Source organism: Chenopodium album, chromosome 11 (genome assembly GCF_948465745.1).
Source record: "Chenopodium album chromosome 11, dcCheAlbu1.1, whole genome shotgun sequence".
NCBI classification, from domain to species: Eukaryota; Viridiplantae; Streptophyta; class Magnoliopsida; order Caryophyllales; family Amaranthaceae; genus Chenopodium; species Chenopodium album.
This window is the reverse complement of record NC_137844.1, coordinates 37,094,058-37,114,069: the sequence shown is the minus strand read 5'-3', so window position 1 is coordinate 37,114,069 and position 20,012 is coordinate 37,094,058. Positions and strand designations below refer to the sequence as shown.

The 20,012-nt window shown below is 37.0% G+C and overlaps 1 protein-coding gene across 1 annotated transcript; it reads left to right on the top strand.

Annotated features, from left to right (window-relative positions):
• Nucleotides 1-5,223: 5,223 nt before the first annotated feature.
• On the top strand, nucleotides 5,224-6,585 carry LOC145566568 (zinc finger BED domain-containing protein RICESLEEPER 1-like). The gene is made up of 4 exons (XM_081625947.1): nucleotides 5,224-5,464; nucleotides 5,679-6,236; nucleotides 6,349-6,391; nucleotides 6,510-6,585. The coding sequence occupies exons 1-4, from the start codon at nucleotides 5,224-5,226 to the stop codon at nucleotides 6,583-6,585; spliced, it is 918 nt and encodes a 305-aa protein (XP_081482073.1).
• The last annotated feature ends 13,427 nt before the right edge of the window (nucleotides 6,586-20,012 follow it).

Below are 20,012 nucleotides of genomic sequence, written 5' to 3'. Positions count from 1 at the left end.
CCAATGAACTAGCTATAATAGGTCACTATGTGTTTAGGTTTGGTAAATTGAACATAGGTAGGTACATTATACACCATTTGAGTCGACATGCCACCGCTAGTACCACCACTAGAACCCCTATTCGATTAGGAGGCCTTATCACTAGGATAACGGTTAAAAAAGCTGGATTTAGTGAGACTAGGGCTGAGGGTTTCACTAACTGTGGGGGGGATACTTATATGACCACTAGGTATTTGTAGAGTTTGGATTGGATTGAGCTAGATTGTCAGCAAATCCCCCATTGGTGTGTTAGGATAGGAAATGACCTATTGCGTATCTTTCCCCTACTTAGCCCCCAGTTGACCGATTTTCCCCCTGGGAAAGAGACATACACCTATGACCTTTTAGTTTCCCATGCCCAGGGGCGAGCGCCATCACCACCACCATCTCCCCATGTGCCACAGCCTAAGGATATGGCACCACCATCACTGATTCACATGCCACATCATGGACCTCCACCACCCCCTAGGCACGGTCCCGAGACTGTTTGGGACTTGCAGAGTATCGGACAGGCTATAGGCCGTATTGAGGGGTCTTATGGGGAGCTTAGGCAGATGGTTTGTTCCATAGACCAACGGTTAGGGTACATTGAGAGAAACTAGGGTAGAGCTTTATATCCTATGTTTGATGACTATGCTCGTCGGGGTGCTATTCCTGACGATGCTCTTTACCCTTATTGGTTTCAGGCACCACCTCAGGGATACGTCGATCCCACCTCCCATGGCATTTACACAGACTATTCGGCCTTTCATGGATATGGCCAAGACATTCCTTTTGGGGGGCCTCCGGGGAGGAATTTTAACCCTAACTATTTTGGTGGTAGCTCTTCTGGTGGTGCAGGTGGCAGCGGCAGAGGATTTGACCCGGTGGATGAGGATGAGGATTAGCCGTGCTAGGCTAATTCCCGAGCCAATGAGGACATTTTCTGATTTTGGCTTGGGGGAGATTTTTGGATATTGGTATCTTTCTTCTTCTATTTCTTTTATTTTTGGTATTCTTGGTGTGTTTAGTTTAGTTTAGTTTTATTGGTTTCTAGTATAGATTTTATTGCTTTGAAAAAAATTAAAAAATACAAAAATACGATCCAATGAATGATAAATCATGCTTCCCTGTGCCCTATACATATGAAAATTGTTTTGATTCTTGGTATACGATGATGAGTATTGTGGATAGGCTAGCTATGATTTGGTGTTTGATTGCTTAGATGCCTTAACATGAGTAAATTTTGTCAACTACTTGTGAATATAGTGCTTGACTAGTTGATTTGGTTAGGAATTGTGTGTTAGTTCCTGCTATGTCAATGAATTTGAGTATTGGTTTGCAACTTTGAGTAGTGTTTGTATAACTCATTATTATGCACATTGAGGATGACGAAGGCATTTGTTATTTTAGGTAGCCTTCAGAATAATTTAGATACATTTGTTCCCTTCTTGCTACCCTTGTTGTTGCCTTGACTATTTGTTATTTATTAGCCACATTACAAGCCGATTTTTGCCTCATTGGTTACTAGTCCCAAGCTTGGCTTGGGGGAGCTATTAGTGAGTGAGGTGAGGGAGTTTGTAGTGTGCTTGTTTTTTGCACAATTTGGGTGGTTATGAGAAGTTGTTTTGTTCTTGATTGTGTTTTGTTTTTGAAAGTTGAAATTCTTGAGAAAAAATAAAGCATGATAGTGAAAAAAAAGAAGTTCAAGAAAAAAAAAGGAGAAAAAAAAGTGAACTTCAAAGAAAAGAAAAAAAAAAGAGCAAAAGAAAAAATATTTCAATTTTCAAGTGTTTTGATTGAAGGTTGCTCAAGAAAAGAAAAAGGGTTTCAAAAGAAAAAAATTCAAGGTCATGTTTGAAAAAAAAGAATTCAAAGTTTGTTTGTTCACTCAAGTTTTACCTTATTATATTTTTATGAGTGAAATTGTAAATGTTGGAAATTTTTGATATGATTGGATTATTGTTTGGTGAATTTTTGGAAGAGTTGAGTTGTGTTGGGATTGGTTGGTCATTATTTATTATTGGCCTTGGTTTTATTAGGATTATGGCTCCCTTAAGCATGGCTTTACTCTCACATTTTCCCAAATTTATCCTACCCTCTACCTTAGCCTTACATTACAAGGTTTAAAGACCTTCCGACCTTTGTGCATAGAGTTGTGTGAATGTGAAATTAGTTGCTTATCAATGCAAAGAATGATTTGATTTATTTCGAGTCGACTATGGTTGAGTGTATGTCTTTCAAACACACGAGTATTGTGAGTTTGGAGGGCATTGTTCACATAAAGGGGTTGGGATGGTGAGCGATCGGATACATTTTATATCCGCCACGTAAATGAGAGTTGAGTGCGTGAGCACTAGTCTTGAATTCTATATGCTCTTGTGGTTTGCTCTATTTGAAAATTGTTAGGGAGGATGAGCAATTGGATGGATTTGATTGGTTGGTTTTGATGCATACTTGTTGGATTTGCCTTAAATCAGTTATGTTTGTTTTGATCGATTTGGGGTGAAGTATATTTTATTTGTTCGTTGATGAGCCCTTTTCTTTGGGACAAGCAAAAGTTTGGCTTGGGGGAGTTTGATATGTCTATTTTATATAGTGGTTTGCCCCCGTCCCTTGGTCATAATTAGGAGTATTTTTGGCTCTTTAGAGCCACTTTTATTACTAATTTGTGCTTTCAAGTGTTTTCGTAGTCTTGGTTATGTTTTATAGGAAATTGCATATTTGGAGCTTTTTCCCGGGTTTATTTTAAGCAACTACGAGCATTGGAGGAGCACGACCATCTTTCGTAGCCCAAGGCCGGTTGGAGTCATCAAACTGGTGATTAAGGGCTCGAAATATGAGAAGCTGATGCTATGGACCGGGTGATTCAAGCCCCAAGGAGGAAACTAGTGTTTGGGCCAAGATAATAGCCCAAACGGAAGTCCAAAGAAGAGCCTAAGGTTTCGCCCGTCCGGATGAGGCCTCGCCTGGAGGCGCGCTCGGCCGGGCGGGGCTGAAGGATAATGAATAGGGCTTTACAGAGTGTGGTTTAGACCGGAACAAACCCCAAACCAAACCGTAATTTTGCGGTTTGGTCTGGTTTGCGATTTAAAATTTGCGGTTTGGTTTTTTATTTTGCCAAACCTTATTATTGCAGTTTGGTTTGGTTTTCCAAAAAATAAAACCAAACCAAACCGCAAACTGCAATTATACGATTTATGGTTTTAACCGCAAACAGCACAACCGCAAACCGCATATATAGACCGCATTTATATAAAATACAATAGTATACGAATTAAATGGAAGCTTATACAAATAACTAACTTAACTCATAAAAAAAAATCATTTTACATTAATACAAGTTAAAAAAAATATACTAGGGTTTATCAGTTTATTCATCAACTCACTCACGCCACTTTCTCTTTCTTTCACTTTTGTTACCTCCTGCAGTCCTGCCTTAAACCCTCCATTTACAGCCTCCAACGAACCAACTCTCCCCTTCCATTACTACTGAAGGTTTGAAGATACATATCACAAGATCTAAAACATAGCAAGATCTACTTTTTTTTTTCACCTAATTGGTATGTTTTTTATTTTTTTTTTATTTTTGCTATTTTTATTTAGGGAGTTTTTAGCGAATAATTTTACAATGAAGTATAGGATTTGGGGAGTTTTTAGGGAATAATTATGTGGGTATGCTTAATTGTATATTTGATTTTATGTAGTGTAATTTGTTGTACAAATTTTCAATTATATGTTAGATTTCAACTAATTAGTTTAATTATATATTTGGTTATTCATTAATTAGTTCAATTAATTGTATATTTTTACCCTTTTCGATTAGATTGTGTATATGATGGTCATTTTCAAGAGTATGAGAATAATGATATAATGTCTTAGGCTTACAATTTGTTTTACTTTCAAATGCTTTTTATTGTATTGTTAGACTTATTTTTTTATTTTTTATTATTATTATTATTTTTCCAGCAACTCAGTCAGACATCAGTGATTGTTGCTTTGCATTTGTGGCTTTTATCAACCACGGATTCTAGTACTAGATCTTGTAATGTAAGTCTTATGGTTTGACTACTTTAATTTCTTATTATTTGCATTTATTATTGTTATAATTCCAGCCATCTGATGGATTGAATGTCATGCTTAGATGTCTACTACTGAGGACAGTATTGGAGCTTCTCCTGTCGAGGATGAAAACGAGAAAGATGAAGAAGGATTTGTAAAGGAGGAAGATATGCCCAAACAAAAGAGGAAGGCCACAAAATCACGGTCATGCATATGGGAACACTTCACCAAGTATACTGACAAAGGTATTGGGAGGTGTAAGTGTAACTATTGTGGTACGCCTTACAAATGTAATCCTCGAGTTAATTGCACTAGCACTTATAGGACACACTTGAAAAAATTTGCGAACAATCCTAGCAACAAATTTTAAAGTTCAGACCCTAAGCAAACCCAACTAAGCTTCCAATCTTCTATAAATGAAAATGGGGAACTAGAGGGAAAATTGAAAACTTAGAATTTCAATTATGACTTGTGTAGGAAAGCTCTAGCATACATGATCATAGTTGATGAGCTTCCATTTAGATTTGTTGAAGGACAAGGGTTTAATTATTTTTTCTCACAATTGTCCAATAAATTTCATGTTCCTTCTCGAGTTACAGTAACTAAGGATTGTTATGAAATGTTTGTTGATAAAAGATTGAAATTAAAGTCTTTTCTAAAGACTAATTGTAGGAGAGTATGTATTAAAACCGACACATGGACCTCATTGCAAAAAATTAACTACATGTGTGTTACTGTCCATTTTATTGATATTGATTGGAAATTGAACAAAAGAATATTAAACTTTTGTCCAATTTCTAGTCATAAGGAGGAAGCCATTGGTAAGGATATTGAAAAGTGCTTGCTTGCATGGGGTATTGAAAAGGTTATGACTATTACTGTTGATAATGCAAGTTCAAATGACACTGTTCTTGTTTATTTGAATAAAAGGATTAACAATTGGGGAACTAGTATTTTAAAAGGGGAATTTTTGCATGTTAGATGTATTGCTCATATTATGAATCTAATTGTCCAAGATGGTTTAAAATTGGTTAATGATTCATTTCATCGTGTTCGAAATGCGGTCAGATTTGTTAAGTCATCTTGTAATAGAGTTGAAAAGTTTAAAAATGTGCCATAGAAGAAAAAATTTCAACTCAAAGCATGTTGCGTCTTGATGTTCCAACTAGATGGAACTCCACTTATTTGATGCTTGAAACCGCTGTGAAATTTGAGAATGATTTTGAAAGGTTTGTTGGGGAAGATGCACATTACAATGATGATTTGTGGGATGAAGATGATTATGGGAAAGGGTTAGGAAAACCAAGTTCAGATGACTGGAACCATGTTAGGAACTTGTTAAAGTTGTTAGAAGCTTTCTATAACTTAACTATGCGTGTGTCTGGTCATTGTATGTTACTTCCAACACTTATTTTCATGAGATCACTGATGTGGATTGCCTCTTAAAGGATTGGTGTGAAAGTTCGAATGAGGATTTTAAGAACATGGCTCTTAAAATGAAAGAAAAATGTGACAAGTATTGGGGTGATCCTAAAAAATTAATGTGATGATGTTTGTTTCTACAATTCTTGATCCTCGATATAAATGGGAATGTGTAGAGTATGGGATCTCTCAAATGTATGAGAGTGACGTAGCTTTGGTTGTGTGCACCCGTGTTAAAAAAGCTATTAAGGATATGTTTGATGAGTATAAAGGTTCTGAAGTAGCTACTAATTTAGCTTCAAGTCAAGGTGGGGGTTCAACTAGTGCTGGAAGAACAAGTGCTGAAACAAGTTCACAAAATAAAGGTATTATAAGGGCTAGATATAAAAAACATAAAGCTACTAAAGATGATGGAGAATCCAAATCAGAATTAGAAAAGTATTTAGATGAGGAACCAAAGGAGGATGTGGATGATTTTGATATTCTAAAGTGGTGGAAATCTAATAGTGGACGGTACCCTACTCTTTCTTTGATAGCTCGTGATGTGTTGGCTATCCCGGTTTCTACAGTTGCATCTGAGAGTACTTTTAGCACAGGAGGTCGAGTACTTGATGCATTTAGGAGTTCATTGTCTCCTAAAGTAGTAGAAGGGCTCATTTGTAGTCAAGATTGGCTTCGAGCATCACCAAATATTGTTGAAGAAATCATTGAGGACATTGAAAATTTAGAAAAGGGTATGTACCTATATTGCCTTTTACATATAATTATTTTATCTTTAAAGTTAGTATATGTTAACTTATAATTATTTAATCTTCAAAGTTAATATATGTTATTATTTTATTGTAGATATCAGTAAGATGAGTCTAGTTCCTTCCGTTATTGACATTGCGTAAGATGTCATATGATTGAGGTAAGTTACATCATTAAATTGAATAAGCATTCTTTTTTTAACTTCAAAGTATTCCACTTTACATAACATTACTCTAATTCTATTTCCCATTGTGTAGGTTACCATATGAGTACTTAGTAGATGAGATGCATCACAATGTTCGCAAAGATCACTTGGAAGATCGAGGGATGTAATCGTTTAATGTGCTCATCATGAGATCCTTGTTGTCTATTATTGTACTCTTCTTTTAGTGAAGTAATTAGAACTATTTGATATTTGGATTTTATTAATTAGTTGTATAAAGATAAACTTTATGTATGGTTGTATGGTTAATTTAAGTTAGATGAAAGCCATATTATTGATTGTTGTATGTTGCTATTTAGGTTAATAAAATTGAGCAGGTGTTCTTATCCTTTCAAAAATTGCGGTTAAACCACAAACCGCACCGCACCAAACCAAAAATTGCGGTTAAATTGCGGTTTGGTGCGGTTTGGTTACGAATGCGGTTTGGTATTGTTTGGGAAAAGTTAAAACTGCATAATTGCGGTTTAGTGCGGTTTCACCCCTAAATCTCACCAAACCAAACTGTGTACCACCCTAATAATGAAGCACTCTTCGCCCTGTCTCGAGATGCATTGAGGATCGAAAAGGCGGGCCCCGCCAGGCGAGATGGCGCCCGACTGGGTGCGTGTCTTGAAGCTTAATTCCGGCGATTTTTACTTAGTTTCTAATTAGGATTTTTAGGAGCTTTGTATAAATACGTTTTTTTTTAGTTGTTTGATAGGATTATCTCTTCTCTTAACTATTATCTCTCTTTCATGAGTTTAATCTTCTCTTAAGCTTAAACTTCTCTCTTGTTTTCTCTCTCTACAACTCTTGGTTTAATTCAACTCATTATTTCCGTTAACTTTGGTAATAATTTCTTCCCTTTTTATTTCAGTAATTTATTTGCTTTTGTTCATCATGTTTTGCTTAATTACTTTGATTTGTTTAGATTTAATTATGTGTGAGTACATTATTTTCTAGGGTTGTGGGGATCCGTAAATAATATGAAGGGTTAATTTATTATTGTTGATTGTCAATGCCTGATTAATTTCCTATTGATTGATTTAATGCTATGCAATTAGATTAGGCCTGGTTTAATTGTATGAGTTTTGCAATATTGATTAGAGTTTCGACATATGAGAATTGATGTTTAGGCTTAGTTTTAATAGGCAAGTTAATTTATAAATGGTTAAGTCAAGATTCAAAAGATGCGATTTAATACCGGTAAATTAATTTTGTGATTGTAATACGTAGCGAAAGCCCTTTATGATATGATTAATTAATGCATTGATGATTGTTTAATTTGTTTTACCCTGCAATATTATTTATTGGTGAACTTATACCCTAGGCTTTTATTATTTGATTTTCTTCTAAAACTTTAATCTTCGTAGTTAGTTCTTTACATACCAATAAATTAGTTACTTAATAATTTAGATTATTTAATTTAATTAGGAATAAATTGATTCGTTTCCCTGTGATTCGACCCTTCTTCCCTATCTGCATAGTTAGAGGACTTAGGAATTATTTTTAACTAGGTGATACGACTTTGTCCTGTCATTGCTTCATATTACAATTATGAAATATGGCAGATGGACGTCAAAACCGCCTTCCTCAATGGAATTTTGGAAGAAACTGTGTACATGACACAGCCTGAAGGTTTTTTCCACCAAAACAATGCTGGGAAAGTGTGTAAGCTTAGAAAGTCCATTTATGGGATGAAGCAAGCTGGCAGAAGTTGGGATCTGCGATTCGATGAAGCCATCAGTAAGTTTGGTTTTATCAAGAATCCAGATGAATCTTGTGTTTACAAGAAGGTCAGTGGAAGTGACATCGCCTTCCTGGTCTTATATGTCGATGACATATTGCTCATTGGAAACAGTATTCCGATGTTAGAGTCTGTAAAGGCCTGGCTTGGAAAATGTTTTGCAATGAAAGACTTGGTAGAGGCTTAGCACATATTGGGCATCAAGATCTATAGGGATTGATCTAAGAGGATGATTGGATTGAGCCAGAGTACTTACATTGATAAAGTACTGGCTCGATTTAACATGCAGGAGGCCAAGAGAGGTCACCTACTGTAGGGAATATTTCAAGCATTACCCCAAACTTGAGCCCCACTGTGATCATACACTTAAGAATGGTGGCGTCCAAAGGGAAGGAAGCTAGAGCAAAAGAGTCGCCAACAAGTTTTAGAAACTTGTAAACCGTTCACAGGGTGAAGGTTACACCCCTTAACGATCCATGAGATCGTCAACTCCAATAGGTCTGGAACCATGACTGGTGCTCGGGGATGAAGGTACAAATCTAACCTAAAAGAGATTGAACCTGCCCTAAAAATAGGCCTCTACTTTATTCTGCTCGTATTCATGTGCGCTTTCTGACTAACATGCAATCAATAGGTTAACCCTAAACCTATTTATCTATGTTGGTTGAACTTTAATGCACAGATAAAATTATTATTGGCAATCACTTGAATTATAATCATAATAGCCCTAAACAAGTTTATCAATTATCTTATTAAGCGTGATTACAAGTACAAATTTCCTTTAAACATGCATAAAAGGTGTGATCAAGCAATAACAATAAATATAATATCAAGCAACATAATAATAATCATCATAATTATAATCATAATAACAATCATAATTAAAATAATCATGTTAACGCTAAAGCATAATAATAGTAAGATCCTAGGCATGATACTAACAAGATTAATAACAAATCCTAGCATGTCACTAAACAATAAAAAAATCAAAGCTTTGGCCCTAACATGATACTAACATGCTATTGGGAAAGAAAATAGGAAGCATCCTAGAAATCATAATTGATATAAGCAAATCACCCTAAATATCATACTAAGGAAAGCATCCTAACATGATACTAGGAACCAAAATAACAATCTTAACATGATTTCTATATCATAAGATCAATTAAACAATTAAAGTATTTACTTCGATGCCTCGTATCTCTTTCTAATAAGAAAATACACACGTTAGTAACTTCAAGGAAAATAATAAATCAAACAATTAAATCAAATAATTGAATTGAGATTAGGGACCAAACCCTCACAAATATCAAACCTTTCACGTCTAGGGCGAAGGCAACTTCGAACTTGGCTAGGTGTGTCTAGATCTTGTGAATGCGGAATTTTGCCTGTGAAAAGTTGGTTTAGAAAAAGAGAGAGAATATCAAGAAATTCTTAATGAGAGTTGGTCGTAGATGATAGTTGATAATAAAAAAACGGAGGTTAAAGGAGGTTATTTATAACGAAAATCAGCCGGAATATGACAAAAAAGAATCAGAGTTTCAAGAAGAATAAAACACGACGCTGTCGCCACACAAGCCTCTGTCGCCGAGCGACAGGAGTGTCGCCGCGCGAAAGGCCTGTGGTGCAGCGCTGCAGGCAGTTTTTTCACACATTTTCATATTTTTGATAAAATTAAGCGCACGAGGGGTAAAACTGTAATTTCATTTAAAACACTTCTTAATTATCAACGCTAATCACATTAGGATTCAAAAGAACCTTCTTGAAGATTCTAGAAGACTATAATCAATCCTAATTGCATTAGGAATCATAATAGGCCCTCCTCTAGATCATTGGGCCGCATATAAAGGTCGAACCGGGCCTAGTTTAGTAATTTGTCCATAACTTCCTCATTATTCATTGGAGTTGGGCTTATAATATATCATTGGAAAGCTCTTTTCGAGCCCAATCCAACTACGCTATTATTGGACCCTTGCCATGGACCAGACTAAACTGGATTGGCTATTTTCATAAATTAGGTTTTCGAAAACAGAGAGAAAGAAGAGAAATAAAAAACTAACCGCAAGACTAGACTTTCCACACTTTCACTTCATTCGATTATGATTCGACGTGAAAAGTATTCATCACCGGGTTTGGTTTTGGGGAGACACAAATGGGTGTCTACACCTACCCATGTCACATGGCATAACCCTAAGCAAGAAGCAGTGTCCGAAGACACCTGATGAGCGGGAAATGATGAATCAGATTCCATATGCTTCGCTTATTGGATCGATCATGTATGCCATGATATGTACTAGGCCAGATGTATCGTATGCCTTGAGTGCTATGAGCCGATACCAATCAGACCCAGGAGAGGTGCATTGGACTACAGCCAAGAATATCCTAAAGTACCCGAAAAGGAACAAGGATAAGTTCCTGGTATATGGTGGCTCAGAAGAATTAGTTGTTGAAGGTTATACCGATGCAAGCTTCCTGTTAATTATTATTCCTAAAGTTATTAGAATTAATTATAGTCTTCTAGAATTCTCTAGAAGGTTCTCTATAATCCTAATAGAATTAGAATTAATAATTAGATTTGATAAAGTTTTATTTGGAATAAAATATTATTTTATGAAAAATACGATTTTAGTTTTCATACGGACTTTACAAATCGATTTTGATTGATAAGTGGACTCCGTGTTTGAAAGCGCGTAGGAATCCAGGCTGTCGCCAAGCGACAAGCCTTGTCGCCACGCGACAGAGCTTGTCGCCAAACGACAGGATTGTCGCCACGCGACAGAGCTTGTCACCAAGCGACAAGGTCGGTTTTGCAGCAACAGAGTGGAGTTTTATTCCTTATCAAATTCTACCTATTTCCGGACTGTTTTCTTATAAATAGGGTCCTGAACCTCCATTTTTTATTCATTCACAATAAATCATCATCAACAATCATCAATCCTCAATTTACAATCATCAATCCTCTTTCTTTCTCTCTATCCTTCCCTCTTACAAAATTCCGCATTCACGAGATCTAGACACACCTAGCCAAGTTCGAAGTTGCCTTCGCCCTAGACGTAAAAGGTTATAATTTCTGAGGGTTTGGTCCCAAATCTCTATTTCCATTATTTGATTTGATTGTTTGATTTTATATTTTCCTTGAATTTACTAACGCGTGTATTTTGTTATTAGAAAGAGATACGAGGCATCAAAGTATGTAATCTTATTGCTCTATTCTTGTAGAAAACATGTTTAAATTTGTTTAATTCTTAGCATCATGTTAGGATGTTGTTATTGCTTTCTAGTATCATGTTTAGGGTGCCTTTTACTCTTTTCTAATAGCATGTTAGTATCATGTTAAGTCTAAAGCTTTGATCTTTAATGCTTAGTGACATGCTAGGGTTTGTTATTAATCTTGTTAGTATCATGCCTAGGATCTTGCTATTAATATTATGCTTTAACATGATTATGATAATTATTTTAATTATGATTATGATTATAATTATGATTTATGATTGTTATTATGTTGCTTGATATATATTATTGTTATTGCTTATCACGCCTTTTATGCATGCCTAAAGGGAATTTGTACTTGCAATCACGCTTAATAAGATAATTAATAATCTTGTTTAGGCTAATATGATTATAATTAAAGTGATCACCAATAATAGTTTTCTTGTGCATTAAGTTCAACCAACATAGATAAACAGGTTTAGGGTTAACCTATTGTTTGCATGTTAGTCAGAAAGCGCACATGAATACGAGAAGAATGAAGTAGAGGCCTATTATTAGGGCAGGTTCAATCTCTTTTAGGTTGGATTTGTACCTTCATCCCCGAACCCTATTTGGTTCAAGACCTTTTGGAGTTGACGATCTCCTGGATCGTTAAGGGGTGTAATCTTCACCTTGTGAACTGTTTACAAGTTCCTAAAACTTGTTGGCGACTCTTTTGCTCTAGCTTCCTTCCCTTTGGACGCCACCATGCTTAAGTGTATGATCACAGTGGGGTTCAATATTGGGGTAATGCTTGAAATATTCCCTACAATTCTGTATACATCGAACACATTAAAAATAATTCTAGCTTCTATTTCTCATCAAGTAATCATGTCTAAGAGTTTTAGCGATTTTACTCGTGAGTGGTGCCGGTCTTTGACCGCTAAGGAGAGAAAAGAGCTTGACTATTTTCACTTGGGGGGTATATATGGTATAAAGGGGGTAGATCTTGACATAAACTTTATTCATACCGCCTTAGAGTATTGGGATTTAGATACTCATTGCTTTAGACTTGATTATGACGAAATTTGTCCTTTACCGGAAGAATTTGGGGCCATTCTAGGCTTCCCTTCCCAAAATCTTGCGGTAATTCCTAAAGTAAGCGAGTATTATTATAAATTTTTTGAGCGTTTCCTTAACCTTAGGGACAAGGACTTAAAAGATATAGTGCATGGGAATGTGGTTAATCTGAAGGAATTTGCACGTTTTTATTTGACAAACCATGCTCTGAGTCTTTTCATGTTTATAGGAGGAGAGCCTTTCTTTTTTGCATGCTAAACCAATATCTCCTTACTAGTGGTAATATTCAGGAGGGCCAAGCGATTTTAGCATCTGTCATGGAGCAAATTGAATCAGATAGAAATCCAATGCCTTTGATTGTTGGAGGAAACATGCTTGGTTTAGATGAATTAAAAAAGAATCCAAAAGCACCTCTTCGAGGTTCTCCAATTTTATTACAGGTAGAAAATTAATATTTTTAATTACAGAAATAAAAAATATTTAATTTTGTATAGTAATACTAATTATTTGCATTGAATTTTCGTAGATATGGTTAATGGAGAGACTTGAATTAATTAGCCCTCCTGACAATGTTGACAAATATACACCAAATTTCTTTATAAGACAGAAGAAACGCTTTTCCATAAAGATGGGCCGCCGGGAGTGAAGTAGAATTTTTGAACTCGCGACTTTGCCATCAAGTGGGTCGTTTCTTGGTGGAAAATTGAAAAGATGGTTGGTGTCAACAGTCAACCTTTTTAGCGTCTTCCTAGCTTGTCAAAGTTGACTTTTTATTACCCTTCTAGGGTAAGGAGGCAATATGGTCTTGCTCAAACTGTTCCCTCTAGTGATCTTCGTCGTCCCTATGAATTTCCTGTTTCACAAGATGTAGAGAGATTTGATGACTATTGGTGTGCTAGACCTTTATGGGAAGTGGTTACCCAAAAGGTCCCATCTTCTTTATCTAGGGATGTGAAGCAATGGCTACTTGGTAGATCTCAAAAGGACAAGAACAAATCCCGAAAGCTGAGTAAGACCAATGTGAACGATCGCCTAGGGGATAAGAAAATTCCTCTTAAGGAGCGCTTGGGTGAAAGAGTTGAATTCAAGACTCCTATCATGCCTAAGAAGAAAAATACTACTAAGGGTAAAGAGAAAAGAAAAGCCAACTCTGTAGAGAAGAAAGTGTGGGTTGAAAAGAAGCACGATGTTATGGATATTGGAGAAACTATCAACACCAAAATCGAGTGTAGATCTTCTAAAGGATGTTTACTAGAAAAAGTGATGGATGATGAAGAAGAGGCAGACAAGAATTGGAAAAGGGCTAGAAAGGAGAATATAGATTAGAGCATTGCTTTACTTTCAACTTATTAGATAGTTTTAATTTTAAGTCAATTTTATTTTTAAGCTTTATTAAAATTCCATAATGTAATTTTTACAATTTTCAGGTTTTTAAATTAAACCGACTTTTACATTAAAAATTTATTAAATCAATGAAAACGTCTTGAATTATTTCCGAGAATTATTCGAGTATGGAAGTCAAAAATTTCCAAAAAACACCGAAATTCACCCATCTTCATGTAGAGCTTCTGGTGCTGCGAATTTGAATTTGTCGCATCACGATGTGCTTGTCGCGATGCGCTGCTTCCTGCCGTTGTGCGACAGATGTGGCGTGTCATGCTAGACTCAATTTTTGCGCGTCGTTCATTCTACGTTGAAGAATTTTCTTTTGTGAAGATTAAAGTGGTCGCATCCTGTAAAGGGTTGCCTACGTATCCTTTCCTAAGGAATCAGGCCAAACGTAGCTCTTTTGAGTATCTTACTCAAGTGATTATGGGTAGTACTTCTTAAGTTGGTCAAGATTTGTCATGTTTGAGAATTCATTGCCATCCATATCAGTTAGCTTTGCGGCACCCCCTGATAGGATGGTTTTGACAACATATGGTCCAGACCAATTAGGCCTAAATTTGCCTCTTGGATCTAGAACATTTTTCCTTAATGGCTTTAATACCAAGTCTCCTACGTTAATGTTTCTTGTCTTGACCTTCTTGTTAAAGTGTCTAGCCATACGAGTTTGGTAACATTGAGTATGATGTAGAGCTTCTAGTCGTTTTTCATCAAGTAGAATTAGCTCCTTATATCTTGCTCTAGTCCATTCGACTTCATCGAGTTTACTTTCCAACACAATGCATAGGGAAGGTATTTCTAGCTCTACAAGTTGTACGACATCCATTCTATAGACTAAGGAAAATGATGTATTTCCTGTTGATGAGCGAATTGACGTGCGATAACCCCAAAGAATGAAATGGAGTTTGTTAGGCCAATCTTTGTAATTTTCTTCCAGTTTCTCGATGATGGTCTTTAAATTCTTATTAGCTTCCTCTACTGCACCATTTGCTTGAGGCCTATAAGGGGAAGAGTGATGATGTTGAATGCCATACTTTTGTAGCAATTCTTCACATTATGCTTCAAAGTGAGTTCCATTGTCACTTATCATTTCATGTGGGACTCCATATCGACATATAATATTCCTTTCGATAAAGAGTACTACATGCTTGGCAGTGAGTTTTGCATATGATGCTGCTTCGACCCACTTCGTGAAGTAATCGATTGCTACCAGGATATATTCATGACCTCCTGTTCCAGGAGAGGTGATCTTTCCAATGATAACTATTCCCCATGTTGAGAATGGCCATGGGGATATGTAGGTGTAAAGGAGTGATAGAGGAACGTGCTCCAAGTTAGCATATATTTGGCATTTAGGACATCTTTTTACATAATGATGACAATCCCTGTTCATGGCAGTACAATAATATCCTTCGCACATTATCTTTTGGACTAGCATCTTGCCATTCACATGAGTTCCACATACTCCTTTGTGGACTATTCTCATTGCCCTTTGGGCTTCCTTTTTGCCTACACATAAAAGAGCTCGACCTTTAGGTACCCTTTTGTGTAGCTCATTGTCTATGAGTACATATTGGGAAGCCAAAAGTGTTAAGGCTTGTTTTGCTCTCTTGTTAGCGTGGAGTGGATATTCCCCTTTGGTGACATAGTTGAGGATGTCCGTATACCAAGGTTTTTCTTCTTCTACTTCTTCTTGGATTACTTCATCGTCTTCTATAGCTTCAATGTAACCGGGTTTATGCCTCTTTTCTATTGTCAAAGGCATTTGCTCAATTTCCATGGGAATTCTAACCATTGAGTCTAGTCTTGCCAAGGCATCAGCAAATTGATTTTCCTCTCTTGGTAGATATGTGTATTCTACCTTTTCTAACTGATTGGTAAGAGTTTCCAGATATGTTTGGTAAGGGGCCAAGCTTTCACTTCTTACTTTCCCTCTTTTAGAAATTTGATTGATGATCAAAGAAGAGTCTCCGAATATTTGAAGTTTCTTTACTCCCAATGCCAAAGCTGTTTCGAGGCCTACCACCTATGCTTCATATTCTGCAGCGTTGTTGGTAACGTCAAAATCTAACTTTATGGAGATTGGGACATGTTCCTCTTTAGGCGAAACTAATAATACTCCTACACCACAACCCTTTTGGTTTGATGCTCCATCATAGTATAATGTCCAAGTATCATCTTCTGTAAGCATTAAGTTTTCGTCTGGAAACTCATTTTCATGTAGTGGTGTCGAATCTTCTATTGGGAAATCCGCCAAGAAGTTTGAGACCACTGATCCTTTGATAGCCTTTTGAGGCATAAACCTTACATCAAATTGGGCTAAATTGACTATCCATCTTGATATTCGCCCATTAAGTGAAGATTTCTCGAAGAGATACTTTAGTGTATCCATCAGAGATACCACATAGACTGTATGAACGAGCATGTAGTGTCTTAACTTGGTTGTGGTCCACACTAATGCGAGGCACACTTTCTCAAGTGGTGTGTAGCATACTTCATATTCGAGCATCTTTTTACTTAAGTTGTAGATGACGTTTTCTTTTCCTTCAACTTCTTATGCGAGCATGGCCCCCGTTGTCTCTTTGGTGACTGTTAAATACAACCTAAGAGGGATTCCCGGGAGCGCAGGTGCTAATACGGGAGGATTAGCGAGGTATGCTTTGATCTTTTCAAAGGCTTTTTGACACTCGTCGTCCTATATTACTGGCACATTCTTTTTAAGTTTCTTGAATATTGGTTCACATATTGTGGTTAACTTGGATATTAATCTACTTATGTACTGCAATCGGCCAATGAATCCTCAAATCTGTTTCTCGGTTTTGGGCGGCGGCATTGACATGATTGCTTTAATCTTGGTTAGGTCTATCTCTATTCCTCTAGAGCTAATGACATATCCCAAGATTTTTCCTAAGGTGACTCCAAAAGCGCATTTAGATGGATTTAATCTCATGTTGTATTTCCTCAGCCTTTCGAAGAACTTTCTTAAGGCTACTAGATGTCCTGGATGATCTTTTGATTTTACAATCATATCATCCACGTAGACTTCATTTTCTTTGTGCATCATGTCATGTAGTAGGGCAGTCGCTGCTCTTTGGTAAGTGGCACCCGCGTTTTTCAACCCGAATGGCATTACCGTGTAACAGTAGTGCCCCATGGTGTTATGAATGTAGTCTTTTCCATATCTTCCTCGGCCATGAGAATCTGGTTGTACCCTGCGTACCCATCCATTAATTAGAGAAGCGCATGATTCGCTGTATTATCTACCAAATTGTCGATGTGTGGTAAAGGGAAGTCGTCCTTTGGACTTGCCTTATTTAGATCCCTATAGTCGACACACATTCTTACCCTTCCATCTTTCTTTGGAACTGGCACCGCATTTGCAACCCATTTGGGGTATTTAGATACCCTAATTAAACCTGCAATTATTTGTTTTTGAACTTCCTCTTTTATTTTAAGAGCTACGTCGGGTTTCATTCGACGTAACTTTTGTTTTATAGGTTTCATTCCTGGAATTAGTGGTATTATATGTTGAGCTATTTCTCTATTTATTCCTGGCATATCTTCATATGACCAAGCGAATACATCGATAAATTCTTTTAGTAGATTAATTAAACCAGTTCTTTCTTCTTTATTAAGGGTTAGTCCGATTTTAACTTCTCTTTTGATGTTTGGATCTTTTGAGACATCCACTGTTTCAGTATCTTCAATTACTGGTGTTTTATTCTCAAGTACTTCCATTGCTTTAATTATTTCTTTGTCACTTTCATTGTTAGTTAAGCAACGCTCGTCATCTTGGGTCAAAGAATGACACGAGGAGTAAGAGAGAGAAGACATATTACTGAATTCAGAAACCATTACATCAAAAAAGGAAATGTCCGTCGGGACTTGGCTACTAACTATCCTAGGAGTAGGTGCTAAAGTAGAAGAGCTAGGGAGAGGTAATATAACTAAAGACTTTGAAGATTTGATAGGGGAAGACTCAAATTCAGACTTTGTCTTAGATGACTCTTCGAACATGGGTCCTTGTCCTCTTGTTATGGAGATCTTCCTTCCATTTGGTGTATTTACCTTCACAATCTTTCACCATCCTTGGACTAATCCCTCTACTGGAGTGATAGGGTCAAAGCTTTCACTTTGTAGTGCTGTTTGAATGAGCACGGAGTTGTCTTCAACATATTTTGGCTCATTCTTCTCGTGCCCGAAAAGGAGTCCCATGAAATTAAAGTTAAAGCATGGAGGTGCTTTCTCCTTATGGATAGGAGTTGGGATGTCATCTAAGAAGTTGCAATCCAGAAAGATTTCCAACCTAGGTTGTCTTATCCCATTTTTGACAAAGGGCTCGGGAAATTCATAACATGGATAATCTTCACCCTCTCTTATGAATTTTCCATTTAGAGTGAGAGGATATTGATCCATTGGGATTGTTTTCTTTTGGGTACGAGTGTTTTCTGCTCGCATTAGCCTTTTCCTGGGCTTGCTTATAGTCTTTCAGAGTCGGTTCAAAACCAAGTCCCAAAGTATCTAATTTAGGAAGGCCAGGTGATCTGGTTTGCATTACTACTCCTTTCTTCTTTCCTAGAGTCATTCCAGGAAAGTGCCCCTATGTTCGGAGTATGCTATTAACTATCATATTTGAATGGAGGTCGTAGTAAAGAGGGGTCTTTTCATCTTCGTCGATAAAAGAGACCTCTTCTGCATTAAAGCCCCATAAGTCTTCATCGTTGTCATCATGCTCCACATTTATGATAGGCTTATCGATTGCCTTGATTCTCATTGGGGAAGCATCAATTGTAATAGGAACTCCTCCAACTATAGCCTTTACTTGTTGATGAAGGGATGAAGGGACGGCCTTAAGGTCATGAAGCCAAAGGCGTCCCAACAATAAGTTGAAAGAAGCTTTAATATCTACCACTTGGAAAGTAGTAGCATGTTCTATAACTCCTACGGTGACATTCATAGTAATAGTCCCAAGAGCTTGGCGACGAGTGTTGTCATAAGCTCTTATTCCTTGTATAGATGGAGACAAGTCTTCATCCCTTATTCCTAACATCCTCGCAGTTCCTAGTGGGCAAACATTGATTGTTGACCCATTGTCTACAAGAGTCATTGGGACATTCATTCTCTTGCAGATTACTGTGAGGTTTAGGGCCTTATTGTGCTTATCACCCTCCGGAGGTAAATCCTTGTCAGAAAAGGTGATTAGATTGATGGGACTCGGAAGATCACTCGTGAGAAAATTAGGAAATCCCTTAAGAGTGGTTTCAGAATCTATCCCTACTTTAGCCAAAGCATCCATTACTGCAACTCTATGCTCACGGGATGTGGCTAATAGTTTCCATACGTTCATTTCGACCTTAGTCTTTTTAAGTTGTTTGACAACATCGTTGTCCTCTATGATTGGTATGGGAACTTGTTTGGTTGTAGGAATAGGTTGTGTAGTGATGGGAGGTTGCATTCTTCCTGATCTTGTGAGAACATCTATGGGTGAATCTTCTTCATCCCAAATGTCATCTACTGGGTATATCGTGGAAAGTGGAGTTTCTTCCATAACTTTGAGGTAGATGTCCTCATCATCACTTTCTCAAACTCCGTTGATGCTAAAATCTTTTTTTGGTGGAATTTGGACCAACTTTTTATTGTCAATAAATCCTTGGATTAGATCTTTGAATTTAAAACAATTTTCTATGGTATGTCCGTCTGTTTGATGGTATGGACAATAGAACCTATCTGTCCTTTTCAACGATTCAAATGGCCTTGGCTCGAGAGGTTTGATCTTCCAACTCTCAAAGAGCATTTTGAACATATTTGCATAAGGGGTCCCAATTGGAGTGTAAGGCTTGTTGCTCCTCTTGGGTGTTTCGACTACTTGGAGAGAAAATGGCTTTCTCTTAGTAGTCTCTGTAGGCGTCACCTCTTTAATGACATGCTTATTTCGAACCATATTTGCGTGATCGAGGGCCTCGCGACACATGTCTATTGCTTCCCTCATTGCTTATATGAGGACCCATACTTCTTCTTTAGTGGCAGGTTGTTCACCTGTAGGGAAATTGTAACACCCCCAAATCTCCCTCTACGGAAATACTAGTATAATACGTATAATTATACCGTAGAGATAGACTTAGGAGTGTTACCGTCGCGTGATTACGCAAGGCTACT